Below are 24424 nucleotides of genomic sequence, written 5' to 3'. Positions count from 1 at the left end.
TAGAACATGATGGAGGATAATGTGAGAAGAGTGTGTATATATGTATGACTGGGTCACTTTGCTGTATAACAGGTGTCGGCAGAACATTGTAAATCAACTATAATGAAAAAGTTTTTTAAAAAGAAAGAACTAGGCAAACAATGTGTTTTTGCTTTTTTTTTTTAAGTGATGGGAAATAACCAACCTTGTAAAGAGTATATTGTCAGATCTGAGATTTTATCCTGTAACTGTTTTCAACTTTTTCACATATTGATCTCGATTATATATTTTTGAGAATAAAATATCTTCTCTATTTTTTTAAACAGTATGCAAGCATTGAAAAAAATGGTGAATTTTTCATGTCTCCCAATGACTTTGTCACTCGATATTTGAATATTTTTGGAGAAAGCCAGCCTAATCCAAAGACTGTGGAACTTTTAAGTGGTGTGGTGGATCAGACCAAAGATGGGTATGTTTATTTTCAGTTACTTCATTTGGTTGTTCGTTTGTTTGAAACAGCTTTCTGTTGCTTTAATGGTCAGGAAGTCAGTGTTTACCTTCCCACCTCTTAAGAGCATCTCTCCCTTTAACAATTAATATGTTGTTTTAGAAATAGTACCCTTAACATTTCCTTCACTGTTCTTATCATACTTGGAGATTCTATATGTGTATTTTTGGACATAGTTTAAACAACTGTTAATGGTTTCACAACTATTTTAGTTGAGTGGTATGAAGATATACACAAGTATATGTAGTATATGGGTATTTTTCAAGGCAGCTGTAAAAATTGTGAGTAAATGTAAAACATAGCACTGCAAACGTAACTTTTCTATAACCTTTCTCTCTGCTCAAGTAACTTTTAAATGTCACATATGATTAAATGCTGTAAATCTAACAGGCAGAATAATGATTCCAAATCCCCAAGAAAGTCATTCTACCCCAGCTGGAAGAGAGACACTGAACCATCTGAAATTAAATAGGACACTTTGCAAAATGCCTTTGGATTTTTTTTTTTCCCCTCACCAGTCTTCTCTGTTTACATTTTTAAAAATGAGTCTTTCCTAAGCTAGATAATATTGCATTTGGCTTTCACCATTAAGTGCAAAATTTTAGGCTCCAAAATATCAGTAATATGAAAACCAGTGTACCCTAGTCACAGAGCATAATCTGTAAGAACTAGTCTTTTCCGTATAAACTGTAGTAGACACAGCCTTCTGCCCTTGCCACTTGCCAGCATCCCCTTTGATAGATGTTACCTGCCATTCTGGGGTGGTGTTCTTTAGCTCTGAACTTTCCGTATTGGTCCTGTGTCTGATTTTTCCCACATGCGTGGATTTGAGATCCAACCAAAGTAAACTCCCTTGATGCACTGTGAATGCTCTCAGTTTTATCAGCACTACTCTTTTCTTGCTATGCACCTGTTGTTCCATCCTGTATGGGGATAACCTCCTCTAAAGTGAGGGTCTTGCTGACGGGAAGAAATTGGGGAGGAAACTGGCAGTTATACTTCCTGTAAAACCCTGGCAGATTGCTGGATTATACCTTCTCTGTTCCAGTAGCAGTTACTCAGGTTATTTCTGTTTTCTTTTTTCTTCACTCTCTTTTTTTTTTTAAAGGGCCATCCATACCTGCGGCATATAGACATTCCTATGCTAGGGGTTGAATTGGAGAGGAAGCTACTGGCCTGCACCACAGCCACAGTAACATGGGATCCGAGCCACATCTGTGACCTGTACCACAGCTCACAGCAACGCCAGATCCTTAACCCACTGAGCAAGGCCAGGGATCAAACCCACATTCTCATGGAGACTAGTCAGACTTATTATCACTGAACCACAATGGGAACTCCAGGTTACTTCTGTTTTCCAAGTCCACCCCCAGGTGGAATTCTTTGCTTTGCAGGAAACTGTCAGGTATGATCAGGCCTTCCCTCACAGGGCCTCTCTGGGGAGGTGCAGGGAAAGGCAGGGGTGTATTTCACTCTAGTCCATCCATGCTAAAGCTAAACAGATCATAGATTTATTTTAGCAAACATTTTTTTTTTGAGAAAAATTTGGTTGTTTCCACATCCTCTGTGTTTTTAAGATCCAGAAGAAGTGTGACCTGATTATGAGTTATTTGACTTATGGTTTAAGATCAATCTTTTTTCTTACTTGATAGTTTAAACTACAGAAAATCGAAATAATTCAATGAATGCCCAATCGATAAACTTCCTCTAGATTGACTAGTTAACATTTTTAACACCTGTGTGCTTTTCTTTTAAAAAAAAAGAAGGCGTTCCCATCGCGCATCGGTGGTTAACGAACCCGACTAGCAACCATGAGGATGTGGGTTCCATCCCTGGCCTTGCAAAGTGGGTTAAGGATCCTGTGTTGCCATGAGCTGGTGTAGGTTGCCCCATGGCTCGGATCCCATGTTGCTGTGGTTGTGGTTTAGGCCGGCGGCTATGGTTCTGATTGAGTCCCTAGCCTAGGAACCTCCATATGCCGCAGGTGCAGTCCTAAAAAGACAAAAGACAAACACACACACACATTTTTCTACACATGTATACCCATAATTTCCCTTTTTCTGCTAGACCTTTTAACTATAAACTGCAGACATTAAGATGTTTAAGTAGGGAGTTCCTATTGTGGCTCAGCAAGTTAAGAACCCGACATAGTCTCCCTGAGGATGTGGGTTCAATCCCTGGCCTCACTCAGTGAATTAAGGATCCACTGTTGTCACAGACTGTGACAGAGATAGGTTGCAGACTTGGATCCACTGTGACTGTGGCGTAGGCCAGCAGCTGAAGTTCCAGTTTGACTCCTAGCCTGGGAACTTCCATCTATTTTCAAATGTATCAAGTCTCTCCACTCACTCCCCATAAATGGCTCCTTGCCTTTTTTTTTTTTTTTAAGTCCAGGATTTAGTCAAGGTTCTTATACTGCATGTAGTTGTTGTATATCTTTTAATCTAGACAGACCCTTGCTTTTTATTGTTTTTTCATGACATTGACTTAAAACCCAGGCCCAGTTACTTAGTTAAAGGTCCCACATGACTGATTCATGATAGATTTCGGGCCGCAGGTCAGGAGAGATTCTAGTACCTTTTGTGTCTCCTCAGGAGGCACCTTGTCCTGGCATTGATGACACTTAGCTTGCTCACTTGGTTAAGGTGGTGTCTGCTAAATTTTTTCCGTTGGACACAGACCACTTTTTTTGTAATTAGCAAATATTATTTCCAAGAGGGCTGAGCAAATTGAAGAATCACCTCCAGTACTTAAACTGACCAAGGTAGTAGCATAGGGTTACTGTTTAAGACCCATTCAGATATTCTTATGCCATTTTCTCTAATCCTAACTCTCATGCACAGCTCCACAGTATTTACTTTACAAATGGGTATAATACACCTGTTCTCAATGGAAAACGGTAAATACCTTCATTTCCCCTTTCTTTCCCTTTCTTTCGAAGCACGGCATTTGTTGAGTAAACAAGTCATTTGTCATCCTCCCAAATCAACTACTGTTCCTTGAAATAATTTCATGGCAGAAGTTGCACTTTGCCAACAACACAGCACACACACTGAACAATGAAGAAGCACTGGAAGGGGTGCCATGTATCTGGTGAGGCTCTTGTGGGGTGTGATCACCTAGCTTGACTGACCAGAGGGATTTTAGCAAATAACTTTATTAAAATTTGAAAGGCTCTTTGTAGATTGACAGCTTTAGGATTTAAAAATAATGATAGTTGTGCTGGTCCAGATGTCATGATGACTTGAAATACTCATTTTTAGTACTGGTCCGCTAGTTGTGGTTTCTTGAGTCTAAGGACCAAGTTTTGTATATTTTGCTATCTCCAGTGTCAAGTCCAATCTCTGGCCTCTGTTTCACATCAGTTTGTTGACTAAACTTAGGTAAATCTACTAAGAAGGTTTTGCCCCCTCACAAAGCCCAGGAGTATTGAGTAATGGAAGCTTTAGTTCAAATTTTAATTTCATTGTTGGAGGCTGAATCATGGCCACCTGAAGATATCAAGTCATAATCCCTGGAATTTGGTAAGGTGACCTTTTGGAAAAAGTCTTTGTAGATGTGGTTGAATTAAGGATCTTGAGATGAGGAGATGATCCTGAATTACTTGCGCCTTAAGTGCCATCACAAGCATCCCAGTGAGAGACAGAGAGAGATTTGACACAAAAATGGCAGGGATAGGAGGTAAAGTGACCATGGAGACAGAGACTAGAGTGATGGGGTGACACAAGCCAGGGGACACCTAGGGCCACCAGAAGCTGGAAGGGGCAAGGAATGGTTCTCTTAAAGATTCTCGGGTGTGGGTCTGCCGACACCTTGATTCAAATGTCTGGTACCCAGAACTGTGACAGGGTGAAATTCTGTTGTGTTGAGCTACTCAGTTTGTGGTACTTTATTATAGCAGCCATAGGAAATGAGTATCCTCACTTAGCTATTTTCTTTGGGAAATGAGAAAGCCTATAGTTGCAAAGAATCTTGGGAGGACAGAAACCAACCAGCCTAATACCAAAATATAGCTTTTTACTTTCTTTTTTTTTTTTTGGTTTTTAGGGCCACACCCACGGCATATTGAGGTTCCCAGGCATGGGGTCTAATTAGAGCTACAGCTGCCAGCCTATACCACAGTCATAGCAACATCAGATCCAAGCTTCGTCTGCGACCTACACCACAGCTCACAGCAATGCCAGATCCTTAACCCACTGAGTGAGGCCAGGGATCAAACCCGCAACCTCGTGGTTCCTAGTCGGATTCGTTTCTCCTGCACCATGGCAGGAACTCTGATAGCTTTTTTTCAAGTAGTAGCTTTTGGCTAGAATCAGATGTTTTCCAGGCAGATACCCTTGCTGGAGACTGTCTCCTGAAGGCTTTAGCTATGTCTGGGCTCAGGCTGAGCGCTAGCATGGAAGTTAAACACCTGTGCACTGTATGAACTTCTGAGCTCAACCCTTCCAGCTTGCTGGCAAAGGGATCTTGTTTTTTGGAGCCCTCCTGATGCTAGTTTAATGATTCATGAGCCTGTGGCTTGGCCAGCCTTCCACACGTGGAAAGCTTCTTGTGGATGGCCATCCACTCAGTCACTCAGCGGCTGTCTGAGATCCTCACATCTGTGCCTGGCACTGCTTGGTATGTGCAGGATACCAGGGTGAGAGGAAAAAGAGTGCTTGCCTGCTTGGCCCTTCTGATTTAGTGGAACAGACAGGTGCTAATCAGAAAACCACAGATAAATATGAATTGATGTTATGATAAGAGCTCCATAGGAGAGACATGGTGTGAGGGACAGTAAGGGGGGGCTTCGTGTCGACTGGGAGGTCAGGAAAGAATTCTGATGAGTGATGTTTGCGTTTGAGCTTTGGGATTTGGGAGGGTGATGAGGGTGGGGGCAGAGGGAACAGTGGCTGCAAATGCCCTGTCACATTCTGAAATGCGAAGGCTGGCACACATGGAGCATGGAAAGTGCGTGCAGGACACCCTTGGGGAGAGTTAGACCATGGCCAGACTGTGTGGGAAATTGCACTTCCTGTTAAAGATGGGGCAGTCTTTGTCATAAGAGCAGTGGAGAGCCACTGAAGGGCCATGTGAGTTGGGTATTGGCACGGTCTGCCTGTGCTCCAGCATCGTCATGGTTAATAACTCTCTGATTTCATCAGACCTCACTCTTCCTTCTAATTGCCCATTGTACTTAGATTTCCCTGCATTCCACTGTTTTAGTAGATTAACTGATGAGTTTAATCAATTAGTAAAGTTCCTTGAGAGGGCTGGGGCCTGAAAGCCTCTCACTGGCTGGACCTCTGGGCAAGGAGGCTTTTCTCAGCAGCTGAGGAGGGAGAAAAGGGGAGGAGTTGGGACTCTAAGAGCTCCTCTCTCTATGTTTAGACAGTATGAATTCTCCATGTGTTGTTGGATTTGTCTATATAATTTTCGATGTGTCTTTTATGTTTGGTTGGTATTATTATGTTTCTGTTTAAAAGAAGCTTTTTTAACTGCAATTTTAACTTATTGTTCACATAGCTCTCTACTAAGAGCAAGGGAAGGATAAACTGTGTCCCTTTGAGCTTGGCAGACATGTTTCTTTTTGTTACTAGGGGAAGTCTCATTAGAGAGGTTTGAAGCTCAAAAGCTGTTTGAGAAGGACCTGATCTCACCTGGGAAGGCTGAGCACAGCCTGAATAAGCTGGAGGTGTTGGGTGCCTGGCCTCTTGGGCTCAGAGTGCCCTCTGCCTGTTACAGGTCCCACCCCTGGCCATGTGGGATGTGCCCTGGGCAGCTCTGGTGTCTCGTTGGTTTGCTAGGATCAAGCATGAGCTAACAGTGTTTCTTGTCCACCTCCATGTGGGACCTCTTTGAGCTCCGCGCAAGAGCAAAAGCTGGCTCTTCTTTTGAAAAAGGGAATGTCAGAAATCCTGATTTCTTGGTGACAAGCTGATGCATCCAATTTACCACCTAGTCAGCCCCCTGTTCCATTAAATCGAAATGATAGCAATAAAATCAGCTTCCACAAATGATTCTTCTCAGAGTACAGAGAATCAGTCCTGGGACGAAGCTCACTTTGAGGCATGAGGAATAAGGATGTCAGAGAAGAAAAGATGAAGCAATCTTGGGATTTAAAACATGTGGCTGTGTAAGTAAAGTGTGTCCTCTGCCTCTCCCATGTTTGCTACTTATCCTTCTGAGAGAAAATAAAAAGGCCCTTTAAATACTTCACAAGGTTAAGGAGGATATAATAATGTTGTTGATGATAAAATCATTTTTATATACCTGTTTTCACTTTGTGAGGCTGACGCGATGAAATCCAGGCCTTGGCCACATGCTGAGAGTTAATGAGGTTTACAATTGGCAATGCTTAAAGAGTATTAGGGTAATGTATTTAAACATCAGCAGTTCACAGTCTGAAATACTCATCATCTGTCAAATATAATCCAGAATCAATAAGAGGAGGTCTTACAGTTTGTTAATGAGGAAAGTTTTCTACGCTGCCAGGGTGGACCCAGAGTTCAGATAAACACCTGAAATCCATAAAATATAGAATTAAGCAAAGCCATCTCTTTAATTAAAAAAAAAAAATCTTGAGAATAATCAACAGCAGTCACCTGAGAAGCTTAAATTTTCTTCTTAGTCATCAGACTCCCAAATTAATCTACCCAAACAAAAAGCCTCATTAGCAGCTCTCATTGAATCAGTGTTATTTTTTCTTTCTCTCAAGGTGTCTGATTAACCCCCTTTCTCTTTGCATTACTCACTTTGTGTTAATATTTGATGTCTGAAATCATAGGGGGTGCGTGCAATGTGGTGGCTAGACGCTGTCTGCGCAGAGTAAATTAAAAAGAATTCTTAAAAAGGTTTGTATTATGTCGCTGGTATATTAGAAAACCTTTAGGAGTGTCAGGTGCCTGGGTTTATTTTTCTTTTTAATTCCAGAAAGGGTTGATTAATGACTAGGTGCTGATTTCACTTCTCATTCATATGTACGGATAGCCCTCCTCCTCCTCCCCCTTCTCCTCCATTCCAACCCAGGCCCTCTTTTGGAGAGTTTTGCTGTCAAGGGAAGGTGAGAAATGGGGCCATAGCTGGAAGGGGGAAGGGCGGGTGAAAGGAGGACCTTTTTCTTTTCTTTCTTTTCTTTCTTTTTTTTTTGTCTTTTTGACATTTCTTGGGCCGCTTCTGCGGCATATGGAGGTTCCCAGGCTAGGGGTCCAGTCGGAGCTGTGGCCGCTGGCCTACACCAGAGCCACAGCAACACAGGATCCGAGCCGTGTCTTCGACCTACACCACAGCTCACGGCAACGCCAGATCCTTAACCCACTGAGCAAGGCCAGGGATTCAACCCGCAACCTCATGGTTCCTAGTTGGATTGGTTAACCACTGAGCCATGATGGGAACTCCAAGAGGATCTTTTTGAAGTGGGTAGATAATAGTGTAATGCATGCCCACGGGAATGGCTGCTGTGGCAGGGATTCGACCCCTGGCCCGAAAACTTCCCCATGCCATGGGCACCACCATAAAAAAGAAAAAAGAAATTGGGGGGTGACTAAATGAGAGGCATGCACAAAGACTGCTGGTTAGTGTCCTGTGATGGTTGTAGAGGAAAATCAACTCAGGTTGCTTGCTGAGCTAGTCGACTGTGCTTTTCATGGAACTGGCTTTTGGAGAGCATTTTAAAAATTTTCATGTGACAGCCTCCTGATCCTTAAAGCCTTTTCTGATGTAATTAGTGGTGATAGTAATAATGTGATTTTTTAATATAGTAAAATGAAATGTGCCAACGTTCGGAAGATCTGCGTAACTAAGGGAAATGTCTTTTCTGGTTGACTGGAAAACCATGGTGTTAGAAAATCATATATGAGTTAAAGATCCATTCAAAGTACAAGATAGACCCATGGATTTTAATGTAACAGAGCAGAAAAGAGGCCACTGATACAGTTTCAGATTCCATATTGCACCTAATCGTTAAGAAACTATCCCTTGTTGGGCTTTGGTGTTGTATCATGGATTATCTGCAAGTATCGAAGAAAACTATTAACATGTTCCTTTTCTAATTAGGAATCTGTGTGAGGCTGAAATCCTTCATATCCTTCAACCCAAACAATGTATTATAGCAGATTGAATGCAGCTGTCTTCCATTAAGTCAGATATTTAAGAGATTTGCAAAGACAAAACTGCTTTTTTCTTGCTACCTTTTTATTTTAGAATATAGTTATTTTTCATACAAATATGTTTTATGTATTACCATGTAATAGGCTTATTCACTTTTTAATGAATTAATATTTTAAAAAATTATCAATTTTAATTTCTTACACAGTAAATGTGATAGGTACAACCCACATAATTAAAAGTCCTTTGGGATCCTCAATAATTCATAAACAGGTAAAGGGGTCTTGACACTTTGAAAAATTCTGAGCTCAAAAAATGGAAGGTACTGTATGGGGCAGAGGTGTTGATGAGGTGTGGTGGTGGGATTTGGAAGTTTTCTTCTGCTCCATGGATCAGAACACAGCATGGCTGCTGCCTTGGACCCACTTGAGGGCCCACCTTAGGGTTTGTGGTCATGAAATTCAGGGCAAGACCAGTTAGTGTGGCAGTTTGTATTCCAGCTCCTGAGTCTGGCTGCTTAGCTGCTGGCATAGAGAGGAACTGTTGGCTGTAACCAAGGTTTGAGGGCTTGGCCATTGAATAACCCGGGGTGGGAGGTGTGCCGGGGAGGTGAGGGTCATGCAAGAGAGCAGTTAGAATGATTGACTATAGCTTTATTTCCACTTTTTAAAATTAAACTATAGTTGATTTACAATGTTATGCCAATTTCTGCTGTAAAGTGACTCAGTCATACATAAATACATATATATGTATATTCTTTTTTAATACATATATATTCTCCTGTGGTCTGTCCCAGGAGTTTGTGTATAGTTAGTTCCCTGTGCTATAGTAGGACCTTATTGTCTGTCCATTCTAAATGTAGTAGTATGTCTCTATTAACTCCAAACTCCCAGTCCATTCCACTCCCTTCCCCCTTGGCAACCATAAGTCTGTTCTCCATGTGATTGACTATATCTTTAATCTGGATAAGGGGCAAAGAAAGGATACTGGACTAGGACACAAAGAGAAGGTGGTAGGCTTACTGAATTGTAGGTTTCGGTGTGCTTGAAGATGGTCGAAGCTGGGGAAGGAGAGAGTGAGCAGGAAGATCAGAAGATAGTGGCCAAAAGGTGAGGGCATGACATTGAGAATAAGGAGGTATTGCAGTATTAATTATGGCAGGAGTCCAGAATTGGACCATGGAACTGAGTGAGTGAGGATGGGTGGAGAAAAGATCAGTGGAAGGGGCAAGTTCACATGATTGGCAGGGTTAGGTGTTGGAAGGTTTAGCATATTGAAAATATTGAGAATTAAGGGAGGAGTAGGGTTGAAGAACATGTCAGTGAGTCAGGACCTAAAATGTGGGGAGGGGATAGGGGGTTATTAGGTGATGCAAACAAGGAGGGGTGCTGAGTGCTATAGTCAGAGACTATGAGTATTTAAACTGGGGGTTGGGAAGGGGGAGGGTTGGGGGATGGTCTGCAAGGGGCAACAGGGAGGAAGGAGTATACCTCCCTGCTTATAAGCCTGGTGCAACCCAGGACCGCCAAGGAGAGCCCCTCACTTCTCAGGAAGCATGGGCCCTAGGGAAGAACCAGGTGTTGGTTACAGCGAGTAGGTGATGGATATTTAGAGGATTCCTCTGAAAGAGATTCCACTTAGAGAAGCGATTGAGGATGAGGTTTTGCTCATCATGCCCTATGAATTCTAGAGGGTCCAGCGAGGGAGAGGGATTCTGGGAGATGATGACAGAATAGGGAATGTGCAGAGCCCCATGGGGATTGGGTATGGGTGATAAAGGGTAAACCGGGAGTCTGGGACTGCTGGTGGAGGTCCAATGAGATTAGTCCTGTTGGGCTCCAGATTGTGCTTGCCCTGCAGGAGATAGGTATCTTCACAGGGAGGCCAGGAAGCCTGGGGAGGGGCTATCTTATTACTTGAAAAATTTTTAAAGCAAAAATATTCTGTGGGATCAGAGCTTGGCTGTTTTTACCCTATATGGTTAGATTAAAGGATGAAAAAAGCAGAGTTACTGAGTGCCCATAGGGTTCCAAATCTGATGCTAACAATTTCCACCCTTATTTAATCCTCATAGCAAGTCCTTAAAGTTGGTACCTGTTCCTCCCCCCACCCCGTGCTTACAGAGAGAGATGCAGAATCATGAAGTTTAAATTGAAGTCATATATTTAGTGTTGGAATTAGAATTTGGATGCAGTTCTTTTTGGTTTGTGCCCAGTCTGCTCTGCTGGGGAACTTTATGTTCATGTGCATGGAGCTTGCATGAGAACTTCGCATAGTCTTTGCTTAGAAGTTCTGATGTTCTTTGCAATACATTTAGCCCCTAAAACTGATTATTTGCCTAACTTAAGGTAGACATAAAACCTTCATGAGAGCTATCCCAACTATCATCCACCCCCACGGATTAGCAAAAACTGTCCTAACATTCCTCAGAGGTTTGTTTTTTTGTTTTTTTTAGCTCAGGAGTAGTTTGGGGGATACTTTTCCCCTTTTACTCATAGGTTCAACCTTGAGGTCCCATTGCACACCATAGTCTCAGAATTCTTGCCTGTACTGGGCCAGCTGAAAATACCAACCCTTCTTCCACGACATTCTTCCCATCATGTCAGGGTGCTCAGAAAATATGTGATGAGCAAATACTGTCTGTTTGAAACTTAAATCTAAAATTGGAAAGGAAAGGAAAGGAAATCAAATGTAAGCTGTTTCCTGGCTACCTCCAAATGCATTTCTCTACCAATGTCACTGTCATTGGCACAGGATGTAGAAGTTGCTTAAATTAAAAACACTCTTGCTAAGTGTGAGGAATTCCTGAAGTGAAATGTGAGAAGATAGTACCTATTAACTTTCCCACTTATCGTGGCGTAATTGTCAGTGAGTCACTTCCTAGTAAACACAGTGAGATTCTCAGACTTTAATGAAGGTTTTGGAGGGTGGCGCTGCCATTGCACTTTGATATAAAGATTTGGGGATCTTTAGTCTGAAAAATTAAGAAAGGAAAGAAGATAACTTTAACTTTCATAGAAATTATAGGGTAACTTTATTATTATATTACTTAATTATATTCTCTGTAATAAAGGATATTTGGTAGAGCGGCCTTTAGTTACATATCTGAGAGTCCCTTGATACTTAAAAAATCTATGTCAATTTCAGATTTATTAATTCATTTAACAATTTTTTATTGACACTATGTGCCAGGCACTGTTCTAAACAAAACAGATAAATGTATGCTCTTATATGGCCAATAGACCTATGTCTAGTAGATACATGTTGTAGAGAGGCAGGTGGCTGTATCTATTAAAGCAAGAGAAGGAGATGGTGAGTGACCATGGGCTCTGAGGTGTTACAGTCCATAGGGTGGTCAGAGAAGACCTCTTTGAAAAGTGACACGTAGGCAGAGAGAGTGAGCCATGTGAGCATCTATGAGCTGAATTTTCCAGGTAGAGCGACTAACAGATGCAGAAAGCCTGAGATGAGAGCATACTTGACATCTTTAAGATGAAGAAAAGAAACCAGTTTGATTAGAGACTGGTGAGGAGCAGGAAAGAGGAAGAAGTCAGAAGGATATCCAGGAGCCAGCTTATAAAGATACTGTAGTATTATATTTCAAGTGTAGGCAGAAGTCTTGGGAGCCTTTTGAGCCCTGGACTCGGATGTGATCAGGATTACATTTTCAAAGGATTCCCCCCAACTAATTTGTAGAGAATAGAACGAAGTGGGCAAGAGAGGGAGAAAGAAAGGACTAATCAGCTAGCTGTGGATATGGTAAAAAAAAAAAAAAGTGGTTGGATTCGGGATTTTCTTGATAGATTGGATATGGGAGAGGGCAGTCTGAGCAACGGAGGAGATTCTAGAGGGATAGGTTTGGAATCAAAACTAAGTGTTCTTTAGGACATGATAAGATCGATGCCTATTAAACATGCATTTGGAGAGGTAGGCCGATGTATGTTAGGATCTGGATTAATTTTAGGGGACAGGTCTGGGTTAAAAATAGGAGTCAGCCAAATTACTTTCTTGATCTGAGCCAATTTTCCAGCATAGGGAATTGATGTTGTAATAACTTGCTAAGGTCCAACAAGTTGGGTGTTGGGTTTTTTGGTGGGAACAAGAACCTTTTTAATAATGAGTATTATGAATTCTTTTTTAAAATGTTTTTGGCATTTTTAAAATTGGGGTATGGTTCATTTACAGTGTTGTTAGTTTCAGGTATTCAGCAAAGTGATTCAATTACACACATGTATATACATGCTTAACCTTAGATTCTTTTCCATTTTAGGTTATTATAAGATACTGAATATACTGCCCTGTGCTACATAGTAGGTCCTTGTTATTTACCTATTTCATATATAGTAGTGTATACATGTTAACCCCAAACTCGTAATTTATCTCCCCACCCTCCGCTTTGGCAACCGTTTGTTTTCTATGTCTATGAGTCAATTTTTGTTTTGTAAAAAGGTTCATTTGTATCTTTTTTTTAGATTCCACAAATAAGTGATATCATATGATATTTGTCTTTTCTTTGTCTGACTTCACTTAGTATGATAATCTCTAGGTCCATCCTTGTTTCTATGGATGACATTATTTCATTCTTTTTTTATGGCTGAGTAATATTCCAGTGTGTGTGTGTGTGTGTGTGCGTGCGTGCGTGTGTGCGTGAGCGTTTGTGTGTATGTGTATCACATTTTCTTTATCCATTCATTTGTTGATGGACATTTTGGTTGCTTCCATGTCTTGGCTATTGTAAACAGTGCTGCTTTGAAAATTGAGGTCATGTGTCTCTTCAGATTAGTTCTCTCTGGACAAGGCTCCTGAATGGGATTGCAGGATCATCTGGCAAGTCTATTTTTAGTTTTTAAAGAAACTTCCAAACTGTTTTCCATAGTGGCTGTACCAAATTACATTCTCACCAACAGTGTAGGAGGGTTCCTTTTTCTCCACACTCTCTCCAGCATTTGTTTCATTATAGACTTTTTAAATAACGGCCATTCTGACAGGTGTGATGATACCTCATTGTAGTTTGGTTTGCATTTCTCTAATAATTAGTGATATTGAGCACCTTTTTTCATGTGCCCGGAGGCCATCTGTATGTCTTCTTGGGAGAAATGTCTATTTAGTTCTTCTGCCCATTTTTGAAGGGTTTTTGTTTTGTTTTGTTTTGTTTTTTGACATTAAGCTATTTGCACTGTTTGTGTATTTTGGAAATTAATCTCTTGCTTGTAGCATCATTTGCAGATATTTTCTCTCAGTCCATAGGTTGTCTTTTCATTTTGTTTTTGGTTTCCTTTGCTGTGTAAAAGCTATTAGGTTTAATTAGGTCCCATTTAATTATTTTTGTTTTTATTTGCATTACTCTTGGAAATGGATCCAAAAAAATATTGCTGCAACTTAATGTCAAAGAGTGTTGTGCCTATTTTCCTATAGGAGTTTTACAGTATTTGGTCTTAACATTTAGGTCATTAATCTATTTTTAGTTTATTTTTGTATATAGTGTTAGAGAATTTTTTGGATTTTTCTATCCTGTTCCATTGATCTATATTTCTGTTTTGTGCCAGTACTGTACTGTTTTGATAACTGTAGCTTTGGAGTATACTGTGAAGTCAGGAGCCTGATTCTTCAGTTCTGTTTTTCTTTTTCAAGATTGCTTTTGCTGTTTGGGGACTTTTATATTTCCATACAGATTTTTGTATTTTTTGTTCTAGGATTTTGTTGAAAATTTCTGCATCAGTTCATCAGTGATATTGGTCCGTAATTTTCTTTTTTGTATGTGATATCTTTGTCTTGTTTTGGTATCAAGGGGATGGTGACCTCACAGAATGAATTCGGAAGTGTTTCTTCTTCTGCAGTTTTTTGGAATCATTTCAGAAGGATAGGTGTTAACTCTTGTGTAAATATTTGGTCAAATTCACCTGTGTACCCATCTGGTCCTGGACTCTGGCTTGTTGGGAAATTTTAAATTACTGATTTAATTTTAGTACTTGTAATTGGTCTGTTCATATTCCTGGTCAAGTCTTGGGAGATGGTACCTTTCTAAGAATTTGTCCATTTCTTCTAGGTTGTCCATTTTATTCAAGTATAGTTGCCTGTAGAAGTCTCTTATGATTCTTTGTATTTCTCTGGTGTCAGTTGTAACCTTTCCTTTTGCATTGCTGATTTTATTTATTTGGGCCTTCTCCCTTTTTTTCTTGATGAATCTAGCTAAAGGTTTATCAATTTTACCTTTAAAAAAAAAAACCCAGCTCTTCGTTTTATTGATCTATTGTTTTTTTAGTCTCTGTTTCACTTATTTCTGCTCTTATTTTTATGGTATTTTTCATTCTACTAACTTAGGGTTTTGTTTGTTATTCTTTCTCTAATAGCTTTAGTCAAAAGGTTGGTTGTTTGAGATTTTACTTGTTTCCTGAGATAAGCTTGTATTGCTGTAAACTTCCCTCTTAGAACTCCTTTTGCTGCATCCCATAGGTTTTGCATTGTCATGTTTTCATTTTCATGTCTTTAGGTATTTGTTAGTTTCCTCTTGATTTCTTCAGTGATCAATTGCTTGTTTAGTGGCATATTGTTTAGCCTCCACATGTTTGTGTTTTATACAGATTTTTTTTCATGTAGTTGACTTCTAGCTTTATATCACTGTAGTTGGGAAAGATGCTTGATATAATTTCAAGTTTTACGAACTTACCAAGCCTTGCTTTATGGTCCAGTATGTGATCTATCCAGGAAAATGTTCCATGTACACTTGAAAAGGATGTGTTTTCTGCTGCTTTTGGATGGAATGCCCTATAAATATCTTAAGTCCATTTGGTCTAATGTGTCATTTAAGGCCAGTGTTTCCTTATTGATTTTCTGTCTGGATGATCTGTCCACTGATGTAAGTGGGTATTAAAAGTCTCCCACTATTATTGTGTTACTGTCAACTTCTCCTTTTTTGTCTGTTAACATTTGCCTTATATATTGAAGTGCTTACCCTTGTGTTATATTTGTCATGTTTTAATCAATTGTTTTTATCTTATCTTTGACCAGTGGGTATCTTTGTGTTTTTTTCTTTGTTTTTTTTTGTTTGTTTGTTTTTGTTTTTGTTTTGATAGGATCCATTAATATTGGAGAGTTTTCTTGCTTTGTGGCAAAACAGAATGTTATTCTATATATTTCCTACTGTATACCACACTTGGCCACTCTTCCATGGAGCTCTTATTCTTTTTAATGGCAGCTGTATATAGAGACTGCAATCTGAGTATTATGTATGTTTGTTACTTTTTTGTTGTGGTTACTTTGAGGCCTTTTCAGTGGATAGAAGAGGGAAAATGTCTTCAGTTCATACTGGTATTTCTAATTCAAAGTTAAATGGACAAGATTAAACTCAATATTTTTAGTTCTTTAATTTTTCTACTTAACTCTTTACTCTTTCCCTGAAAATCTTGGTTACCAGCAACCTCAGAGAATTACAGATTTGCAATATGTAGGATATACTCAATAATACCAGTGTTGTTGCTAACAGTTACATACTGAAGGACACTTAAGATTTCTTTTTAGCTCTATTTGTGCTTAGACCATGTAACTCTAAGTATATACAGGGAAATTACTGTTTTAAGGTGATTTGAAATAATTCGTTTCTATCTACAGTTTTGCCACCAACTTGATGTATGGATGTTTTCATTCATTTCAGTTTATTTTCAATTTTTAGGGACTGCTTTTTTTTTTTAGACTTAATTTTTGCATATATAAAACAAATGTTTCCTGAGTCAAAACTACATAACAGAGGCAAGGAATACACAGTCAGAGAAGTCTAGCTGGAAATGCCTGTCCCCTTCAACTTGTCTCTACACTCTTCCTTATAGGTCACTTCTTTTTCTTCTAGTTTTCATGTTTTTCTTCCACACACTGTTTCTCCTCCAAATATAAATAAATTGGTATGAATGTATATTCATGTCTATATTTTTCTCCCTTTTCAAACCCAAAAGGTAACTATGTAAACTCTATACTGTGTCCATACTGTAGGAAGGAGTTCTATACTACTGTTTATGCAAGCGTATATATAGTATATGCACATGTGTGTATTCTATTCAGAGTTCTCCAAAGAAACAGAACTCATAAAACGTATACAGTTGATCTTTGAACAACACAGGAGTTATGAGCTCTGACCCTGCTAGCAGTCAGAAATTTGAGTATAGGAGTTCTTTGGGGGTGTATTGGGTTAAGTATCCAGTGTTACTGTGACTCAGGTCACTGTTGTGGCATGGATTTGATCCCTGGCCCAGGAACTCCCACATCCCATAGATGTGGCAAAAAAAAAAAAAATTGAGTGTAACTTTTAGTTGGCTTTTCATATCCAAGATTCTGCTCCATATCTGCAATTCTTCAATGCCCGTGGATTCAGTCAATCTTGGATCCTATACCATTGCAGCATTTACTATTGGAAAACAAAACAAAACAAAACAAAAACAAAAAAAAACAACCTTTGTATAAGTGGATCCTAGCAGTTCGAACCCATGTTCAAGGATCAGCTGTATAGAGGGATGAGGACGAAAGAGGAGGGGAGTTGGGGGTGGAGAGAGAAGGTAAGATATACTAGGAGGAATTGGCTCATGTGGTTATGGAAGCTGAGAGCTCTCACTCTCCATGGGTAAGCTGGAGATCCAGGAAGGTCAGCAGTGTAGTGTCATTATGGATCTGAAAGCTTCCATGCTGTCTGCAGGCACACCACCCTCCCAGTACTGCCACATGTTCACCAACCTGGAAGCTGCCTAAACTCTGTACTTTTAGAATTTTTATGGAGGCTTCATCATGTAGGTGGATCAGTTCTTTAACTCCACCTCTAGCCCCTCTCCCCTTTCTAGAGAATGGGGGATGGGATGAAAATTCCAAGCTTCTAATCATTCCTTGGCTTTTGTGGTGAACAGTTTCTATCCAGGAGCCCACCAAGAGATGCTTAGTAAAAGATCGATCAGGTTGATTTCTAACGTAGAGCCCATGTTCAGCTGTGTACCAGAAAAGTTGGCAGTGTACCACTTACTGGTAAAGATCCTGGGAAATAGGGTAGCAAATCTAAAACTTTATTTTTATTTTCTCTGCAAATTCATCTACATGGACGTCTTCAAAAATAAAACTGTGTTAAATGAGAAAAAACGAGAAAAACACAACTGACATTAATTAACCCTATGCAGATTCAGTTTCAATGTAAGGGGTGATTGGCATGGGGCCCCAAGGTGGCTAGTTCTTTAGATTAATTCCTGGTGAATAGTTGAACTCCCAATAATGTGACTCTGCTATTTTATATGATTTTATTTTTTTATTCCATTTGGAGCATTATGGAGGGATGTTGCTCTGTCTCCAGAGGGTGGCCGCTTCTCACCTCCTTTGCTGTTGCTACCATAGTCTGAGGCATGACCATCTCTCACTGAGATCATTGTAATTGCCTCTTAACAAGTCTCCCCACTTCAGTTCTTGCTTCCCTGTGTCTGTTCAGCACAGCAGCCCGAGTTGTCCTGTTAAGACTTGAGGAGGGTCATGTTGCTCTCTGGCTCACACTCTCTGATGACTGGCTCCACATTTTACTTGGGAGTAAAAGCCAGAGCCTTTACTGTGGCCAGCAAGACCTTACAGTGCCCACTCCCTTCTTCCCTTACCCCCTGCTTCACCTCCTGTGATCCCTCTCCCTAATTAGTCTTTTCCAGCCCCACTGGCCTTCTTGCTGTACCGTAAACACACTGTGAAGTCTCATGTCAGGGCCTGTGCAATTCCTCTTCCCCCAGGAAGCTCACTCACTTCGTTAGGTCTTTGTGCTGATGACACCTTCTTAGGAAGGCATTACCTGAATAAGCTGTTTTAAATTGTACCCCCAACAGTCCTTTATCCTTTCACTGTAATGTTTCTCACCCTGGTTATCTTGTCCTGTAAGGATTTTATTAATTTGTTTATTGTCTCCCTCTCTGCCTTCACACTTGACTGAGAGCTGCATAAAGGCAGGGATTCTTGTGTGTTAGGTTTCCTGCTCAATCTGCAGGTCCTAAACTTCGCAGCTGACGCAGGACCCCTCGTCAATCATTATTGAATGTATTTGAATGGATTGCATAGAAGAGTGCCATGAGCGTGTGAGGTGTTGTTATCAAGCTGATGAGGGGATGGGATTCTCAGGCTGTCTTTCTGGTTCCATAGTGAAATGCAACAAGTTAAAATCCCTAGTTGGCATTTTCTCCCAGGGACTCTCACATTTTCTGTAGTCTGTCTTTGTAACAGTTGCTGAGAGTCTTGGCAAATATTTTTTCTTAACTTGTCTTCACTTTTATCCTTTCCAAATAGGCTGGTACCACAGTAGTCTGGGGTCATTCTTGTTTTTGTAAAATTACTGTGGATGATTCCTTGTATTAAGAAAACCACACACATGATTAGGTTCTTGATCCTTTTTAGACTCCTGCCCCTCCCCTTCAGCACCCAGGGAAGGCCAAGGAGTTCCCAGGCTGGGCAGCATTTGGCACCACCACACCTGCCCCTCTCTTCTCTCTTTATGGTCTGGTGAGTTACAGCTTTCTGCAGCAGAGTAAATAAATGCAGCTATGACTCTTCTCTTTTAATAGATTATAGTTAACATTAACCTTCTAGTTATTAATTTAGAATATATTTTCTAGTTATTAATTTAGAATAAATTCATTAAGGGCATTGGATTTCTACCTGGAGAAAACCTCCCTTGAAAGCACCGAGGATTTGCCGCACATGTACTTACATTGAAGGCCTGTTTCTCTAGCCTTTTCGATTTCCTGATCAGTGCTTTCTTCTAGAGTGTTTTTTTCCCCTCAAGTCAGGAAATAAAACAGTCACCAACTTAAAGAAAAGGCATTAAAACGCTGATGTTGCTTTTCCACAGTTAGTAATAATTGTACTTAAAAAAAGCAAGAGTCACAAAAGTCTCATAGCTCAATTTGCTTTTGCACAAATGTAAAAGTACACCCAACAGTTTCTAATTTTGATTACTATTTTTTTTTACAATTGCTGTTCTGTGTTGCAATTGCCTGCTTTAAAAAAAACGTGCTATTATTATGAGACATCTAGAAATAGGACTTGCTAATAAATGCAGAGATAATGTGGAATAGGAAAGGGAGACATTGGGCAGAAAATTTTTCTTTTCTTACCTTTTCTTCAGCAGTTATGTAGGTTCTTCCAGAGAGTAACATAAACTATAAACTCAAGTAGAGCAGACTGACATAGTTATAATAAATGCTTTTGGCTATTTTAATGAGAATCCACGTTCATGGGTGGCCTGTGTTAATAGGTAAATTTATTGTGTTTTGTTAGTGATTATTTGTATAGCAAAACATAATTAAATATGAAAAACGTACTTTTTTTCTTTGCCAGATCTTGTGCCATTTCTTAAGCAAATTATGTTCATGTAGTAAAATTTTAATTAATCTGTATTGAGGATAGAGATGGAAATAGCGTTCTGTTTATTGTGGATTTGGGGTAGAATCCAGAAACACTACTTAGTCAGAATGTTGTGAGCAGAACTCACTTTTTGTTTCAATTCCCATTAGTAACGTTTCTTAAGTTTTTAGCTACTTTTCCCAGCATTGACAGTTGATAAAATTTAAAAATTAAAACTAGGAGTTCCCGTCATGGTGCAGTGGTTAACGAATCCGACTAGGAACCATGAGGTTGCGGTTCGGTCCCTGCCCTTGCTCAGTGGGTTAACGATCCGGCATTGCCGTGAGCTGTGGTGTAGGTTGCAGACGCGGCGGCTCGGATCCCGAGTTGCTGTGGCTCTGGCGTAAGCCGGTGGCTACGGCTCCGATTCAACTCCTAGCCTGGGAACCTCCATATGCCGAGGGAACGGCCCAGAGAAATAGCAAAAAGACAAAAAAAAAAAAAATTTAAAACTAAATTGTATTTGCTATCCTAGAATGTCTCAGAGCATCATTTGGAACATGACTTGTTTTAGAGGCATCGAAGATGTGGCTGAATCTATACTGATGCCAATATATCTAGAAAATGTTTTGCTGAAAGATTTAACTGTGCTGTCAATTTGTTTCTCATGATTTACCTCATTTCAGAGCAGAGTTTTAAAACTAAAATGGAATATACGTTTGAAATACCAAATAATTTTTTTTCCTTGCCAACCACATCTCAACCCCCAGACTGAAGGTGGTGGCGGAGGCTTTGTTCAGGGAGTTACATGAATATCTGTGGAGCAGTGGGAGGTAGAAGCATGGCACCTGAGGTTAAAGCCATTCCTTTTGTGTGGTATCTCAGTCCTTATAACCAAGAACTTTTTTGTTCTTGGCAGAACTCTTATTACTCTTAAGTTGACTAAGGGCAGCTTTGGGGCTGCCTCCTGCAACTTAATCAGCACCCCCACCTCCATTTCCAGCATTTTGGAGCCTGCCTTTCTCCTTTTCTGGAAAAGGTGAGAAAACATGTTGGAGATGGCTGTGCCATTTGACAATTCTTTTTTTTTTATTTATTTTTTTTATTTTGGTATGTGTCCTTTAAGATTGACATTGACAAGTTGGAGTCCCTGTGTAATGGAAGTGATAGAGGACAAGTTATAATTGGTCATACGCTGAAAACTTAGGCTTACTTGGAATTATGATGTTCCTCAGAAAAATGATAATTCTGTGGTTTTGGAGTGATGATCTGGTAGGAAGGTGGGTGGGGAGGGGGAGACTTCAAGTGTTGAGACTATGTTTGTGGAGTAAGCACATTGTTTTTCTTGGGGTGCTTATTTGGGGTGGCATGAGATGGAGGGCTACTGGAGCACATTGGGGACAGCTGCTACTTTTAATGCAGCAGTTGTGCTAGAATACCCTCTATAAACCACATATTACTATTTCTAAACTATAGAGCACTTCATTAAACTTTTAATACTTAAAATGTTTTAGAAAATGCAGCATGAAGTATTCTTTCCTTTCTGTTTCTTCTCGTGTCTTGGTTTTTAAGCATCTTAACCTTTAAGTTAATTGTTTTACTAAAATTAAGTGCTTTCTCTCACTTTGTCAGAAAAGAGAGTTAAAAAGTCTTTGATGATCTGAGATGCAATTAATGGAATTATTTTACAACTTTGAGTAAATTTAAACTTTGAGTAAGGAATTTAATCCTTCCTTGCTTACATTGAACTGTTATGACCCTATTGATGCAAAGTTTTATCCTAAAACTGGGTCTCGGTTCTCTTGTTAACATAAGAGAAATTTCTGTAAATTCAATTTGGAATCAACACGTGGGCACTTTTGGGGTTTCTTTTTCATGATCTTAAATACAGAAAATCATAATCTATTTTAAGCTTCTTATAAATGATGGAGCACTTGTTTACATGAGTAAAATGACTCTATCTAAGTAGTGTATTGAAGTTCATGTTAATGTTTGCTATTTAATGACACCTAATGATATTCAGTGAAGGGTTATGCTAAACCGAAGAGAAAATGTGTTACCCAGGCAACTGCCTCAGGCAGACTAGAGATTTAGGCATATGGCTCTATAGTACACATTATTTCAGCATCTTTAAGCATAAAGAACCGCACATGTAATTGACTGTGAAAAATTACTGCTCAGTTACTGTATTGTGTGGTCATAATAGAAGTAAACGAATACGTCATTGTTGTTGGAACAAGTCTGTTGGGAACCACTTGTAGACTCTACTATTTAAGAAGTAAAAACACAATAAGAAGAAAATAGCTGGTTTAATTAACATATAAAATTGGGTTAATTTGAATTCAGCTGGCACGGCAGATATTAATGTTGGCTTTTTTTGGTGAGTGTGATATTCTGGCTCAAGCCTGTGTACTTCTATTTCTTCTTACTCACACCATGAGTAATTTTATTTAAAAAAATCTGATAAAGGCTACTTCAGTCACTTAATTTTTACTTTGCCAAAGGCTTATTTTCTGATCACATCAGGAAAGGTTTTTGTGTATTATATGTAATGTAAGATTTATAACTGAAAGAACGTGTTAAAATATTTGAGTCATTGATAATGTTTTTCAAAGGGAAATCAGTAAAACTTGATTTCATGTGTTTTTTAAAATTTAGTTTACTATTCTTTGATCACAGAGTATCTAACTGGGCAGTACCTGCATGGGCAGATGCAAGATGGTAGCACATTTGTGATGACTTCTTTTTGGTTTGTGTTAGACGCCTCTTATTTGTTTCTGAGTATCACTTTAATCATCATTACTTTGTTTCAGGGATTCAGAAAGACACACTTGGGGTAGTGTTCCAGTTACAAAATCATTTAACTCTATCAATTTTTGGTATTTTAAAAGGTTATTTAAGCAAAGCACACCCATAGGGCATCTGCTAAAAGCACTTACGACAAGATTATTCATCAAGTGTCTTCTGTGCCTCAGGTACTCACAGTCTGTGGAATGCGGGCGCTCTTGTGCTTTTCAGCTCTAAATGAAAGGAACCCTCCAACTGGAGACTGAAGTCAGATATGCAGAGTTTGGCAGTGTGTACTTGGTTGGAAGATTTAGAGTATGTAACTGGTTTCCAGGAACAGTCTAACAGCTAACTTGCTACTTTATGCAGTGATCTTCCAGGGTATGATGGTCACTTAAAGAAATGCTACTTTAAGTTTCCCTTGTGGCTCAGTGGTTAATGAACCTGATTGTTATCCATGAGGACGTGGGTTCGATCCCTGGCCTTGCTCAGTGGGTTAAGGATCCAGCATTGCTATGAGCTGTGGTGTAGGTCCCAGATGAGGCTCAGATCCTGTGTGGCTGTGGCTATGGTGTAGGCTGGTAGCTACAGTTCCAATTAGAACCCTAGCCTGGGAATCTCCATATGCCCTAAAAAGACAAAAAAGAAAAAAAGAAAAGAAACGCAAGTTAACAGATTTGTGTGCCTGCTAGCTTTTCAATTACTACTTCTTACCTGTAGTATATCTTCCTATTACCCTTCTTCATTTGCCATTTTAATAAAGTTGAAAGCCTTCTCATCCAGGCTTAAAAGAACGAGGGAAGATCTAGGAAACCTAGATATTTTTTTTTAATCTACTTTGCTTACCAAAGTGTTTTCCAGTGTGATTTGTAACTATTTTTCCCTTTTTTTCACCAATTATATTTCTCCCTTTCAACTTTTTCCTCCTTTAAAGGCAGTCCTCAATTTCAGTTGAGTTGTCTATAGTGTTTTTGTAAACTTAGCATACTTTTTCTTTTATCTATTCTTTCCTTTCCATCAGAATGGTTTTAAATTCATAATTTTATTTTATTACCTGTGTCGAACAATATATCCGTGTAGCTTATTTTATACATAATAGTTTGTACCTCTTAACCCCTTACCCCCTATCTTGCTCCTCCTCCCTTTTCTCTCCCTACTGGTAATCACTAGTTTGTTCTCTGTATCTGTGAATCTGCTTTTTTATTATATTCACTAGTTTGTTGTATTTTAAGATTCTACATATATGTGATATTGTACAGTATTTGTCTTTATCTGACTTATTTCACTTAGCATAATACCCTCCAAGTCCATCCATGTTGCTTTGCAAATGGCAAAATTTCATCTTTTTTTTTTTTTGGCAGCTGAGTAATATTCCTCTGTGTGTGTGTACACCAGGTCTTCTTTATTCATTTTTCTGTTAATGGACACTTAATTTGCTTTCATATCTTGGCAATTGTAAATAATGTTGCTATATACATTGGGGTGCATGTAACTTTTCAAATTAGTATTTTTTGCTTTCTATGGATATATACCCAGGAGTAGAATTGCTTGGTCATATGATGATTCTAAATATTAGTTGTTTGAGAAACTTCCATACTATTTTCCACAGTGGCTGCACCAGTTTACATTCCCACCAACAAAATACACTTTTTCTTCTCAAAAACCCAAGTCTTTGGATAGATCTCAAAATGCTTTTTACCCCATGATATAATTAAAATACAGAAT

At 39.4% G+C, this 24424-nt stretch overlaps 1 protein-coding gene across 2 annotated transcripts in view; it reads left to right on the top strand.

The window, feature by feature from the left end:
* SLC25A13 (solute carrier family 25 member 13) overlaps positions 1-24424 on the top strand; it is a 197202-nt gene that overhangs the window by 42894 nt on the left and 129884 nt on the right. For both annotated transcript variants that reach the window (XM_047751930.1, XM_047751931.1), the window contains exon 3: positions 306-448. In XM_047751930.1, the coding sequence (XP_047607886.1) occupies positions 306-448 (143 nt within the window). The remainder of the gene's footprint in view (positions 1-305; positions 449-24424) is intronic.

Source organism: Phacochoerus africanus, chromosome 11 (genome assembly GCF_016906955.1).
Source record: "Phacochoerus africanus isolate WHEZ1 chromosome 11, ROS_Pafr_v1, whole genome shotgun sequence".
NCBI classification, from domain to species: Eukaryota; Metazoa; Chordata; class Mammalia; order Artiodactyla; family Suidae; genus Phacochoerus; species Phacochoerus africanus.
This window is presented reverse-complemented; position numbering and strand designations above follow the sequence as displayed.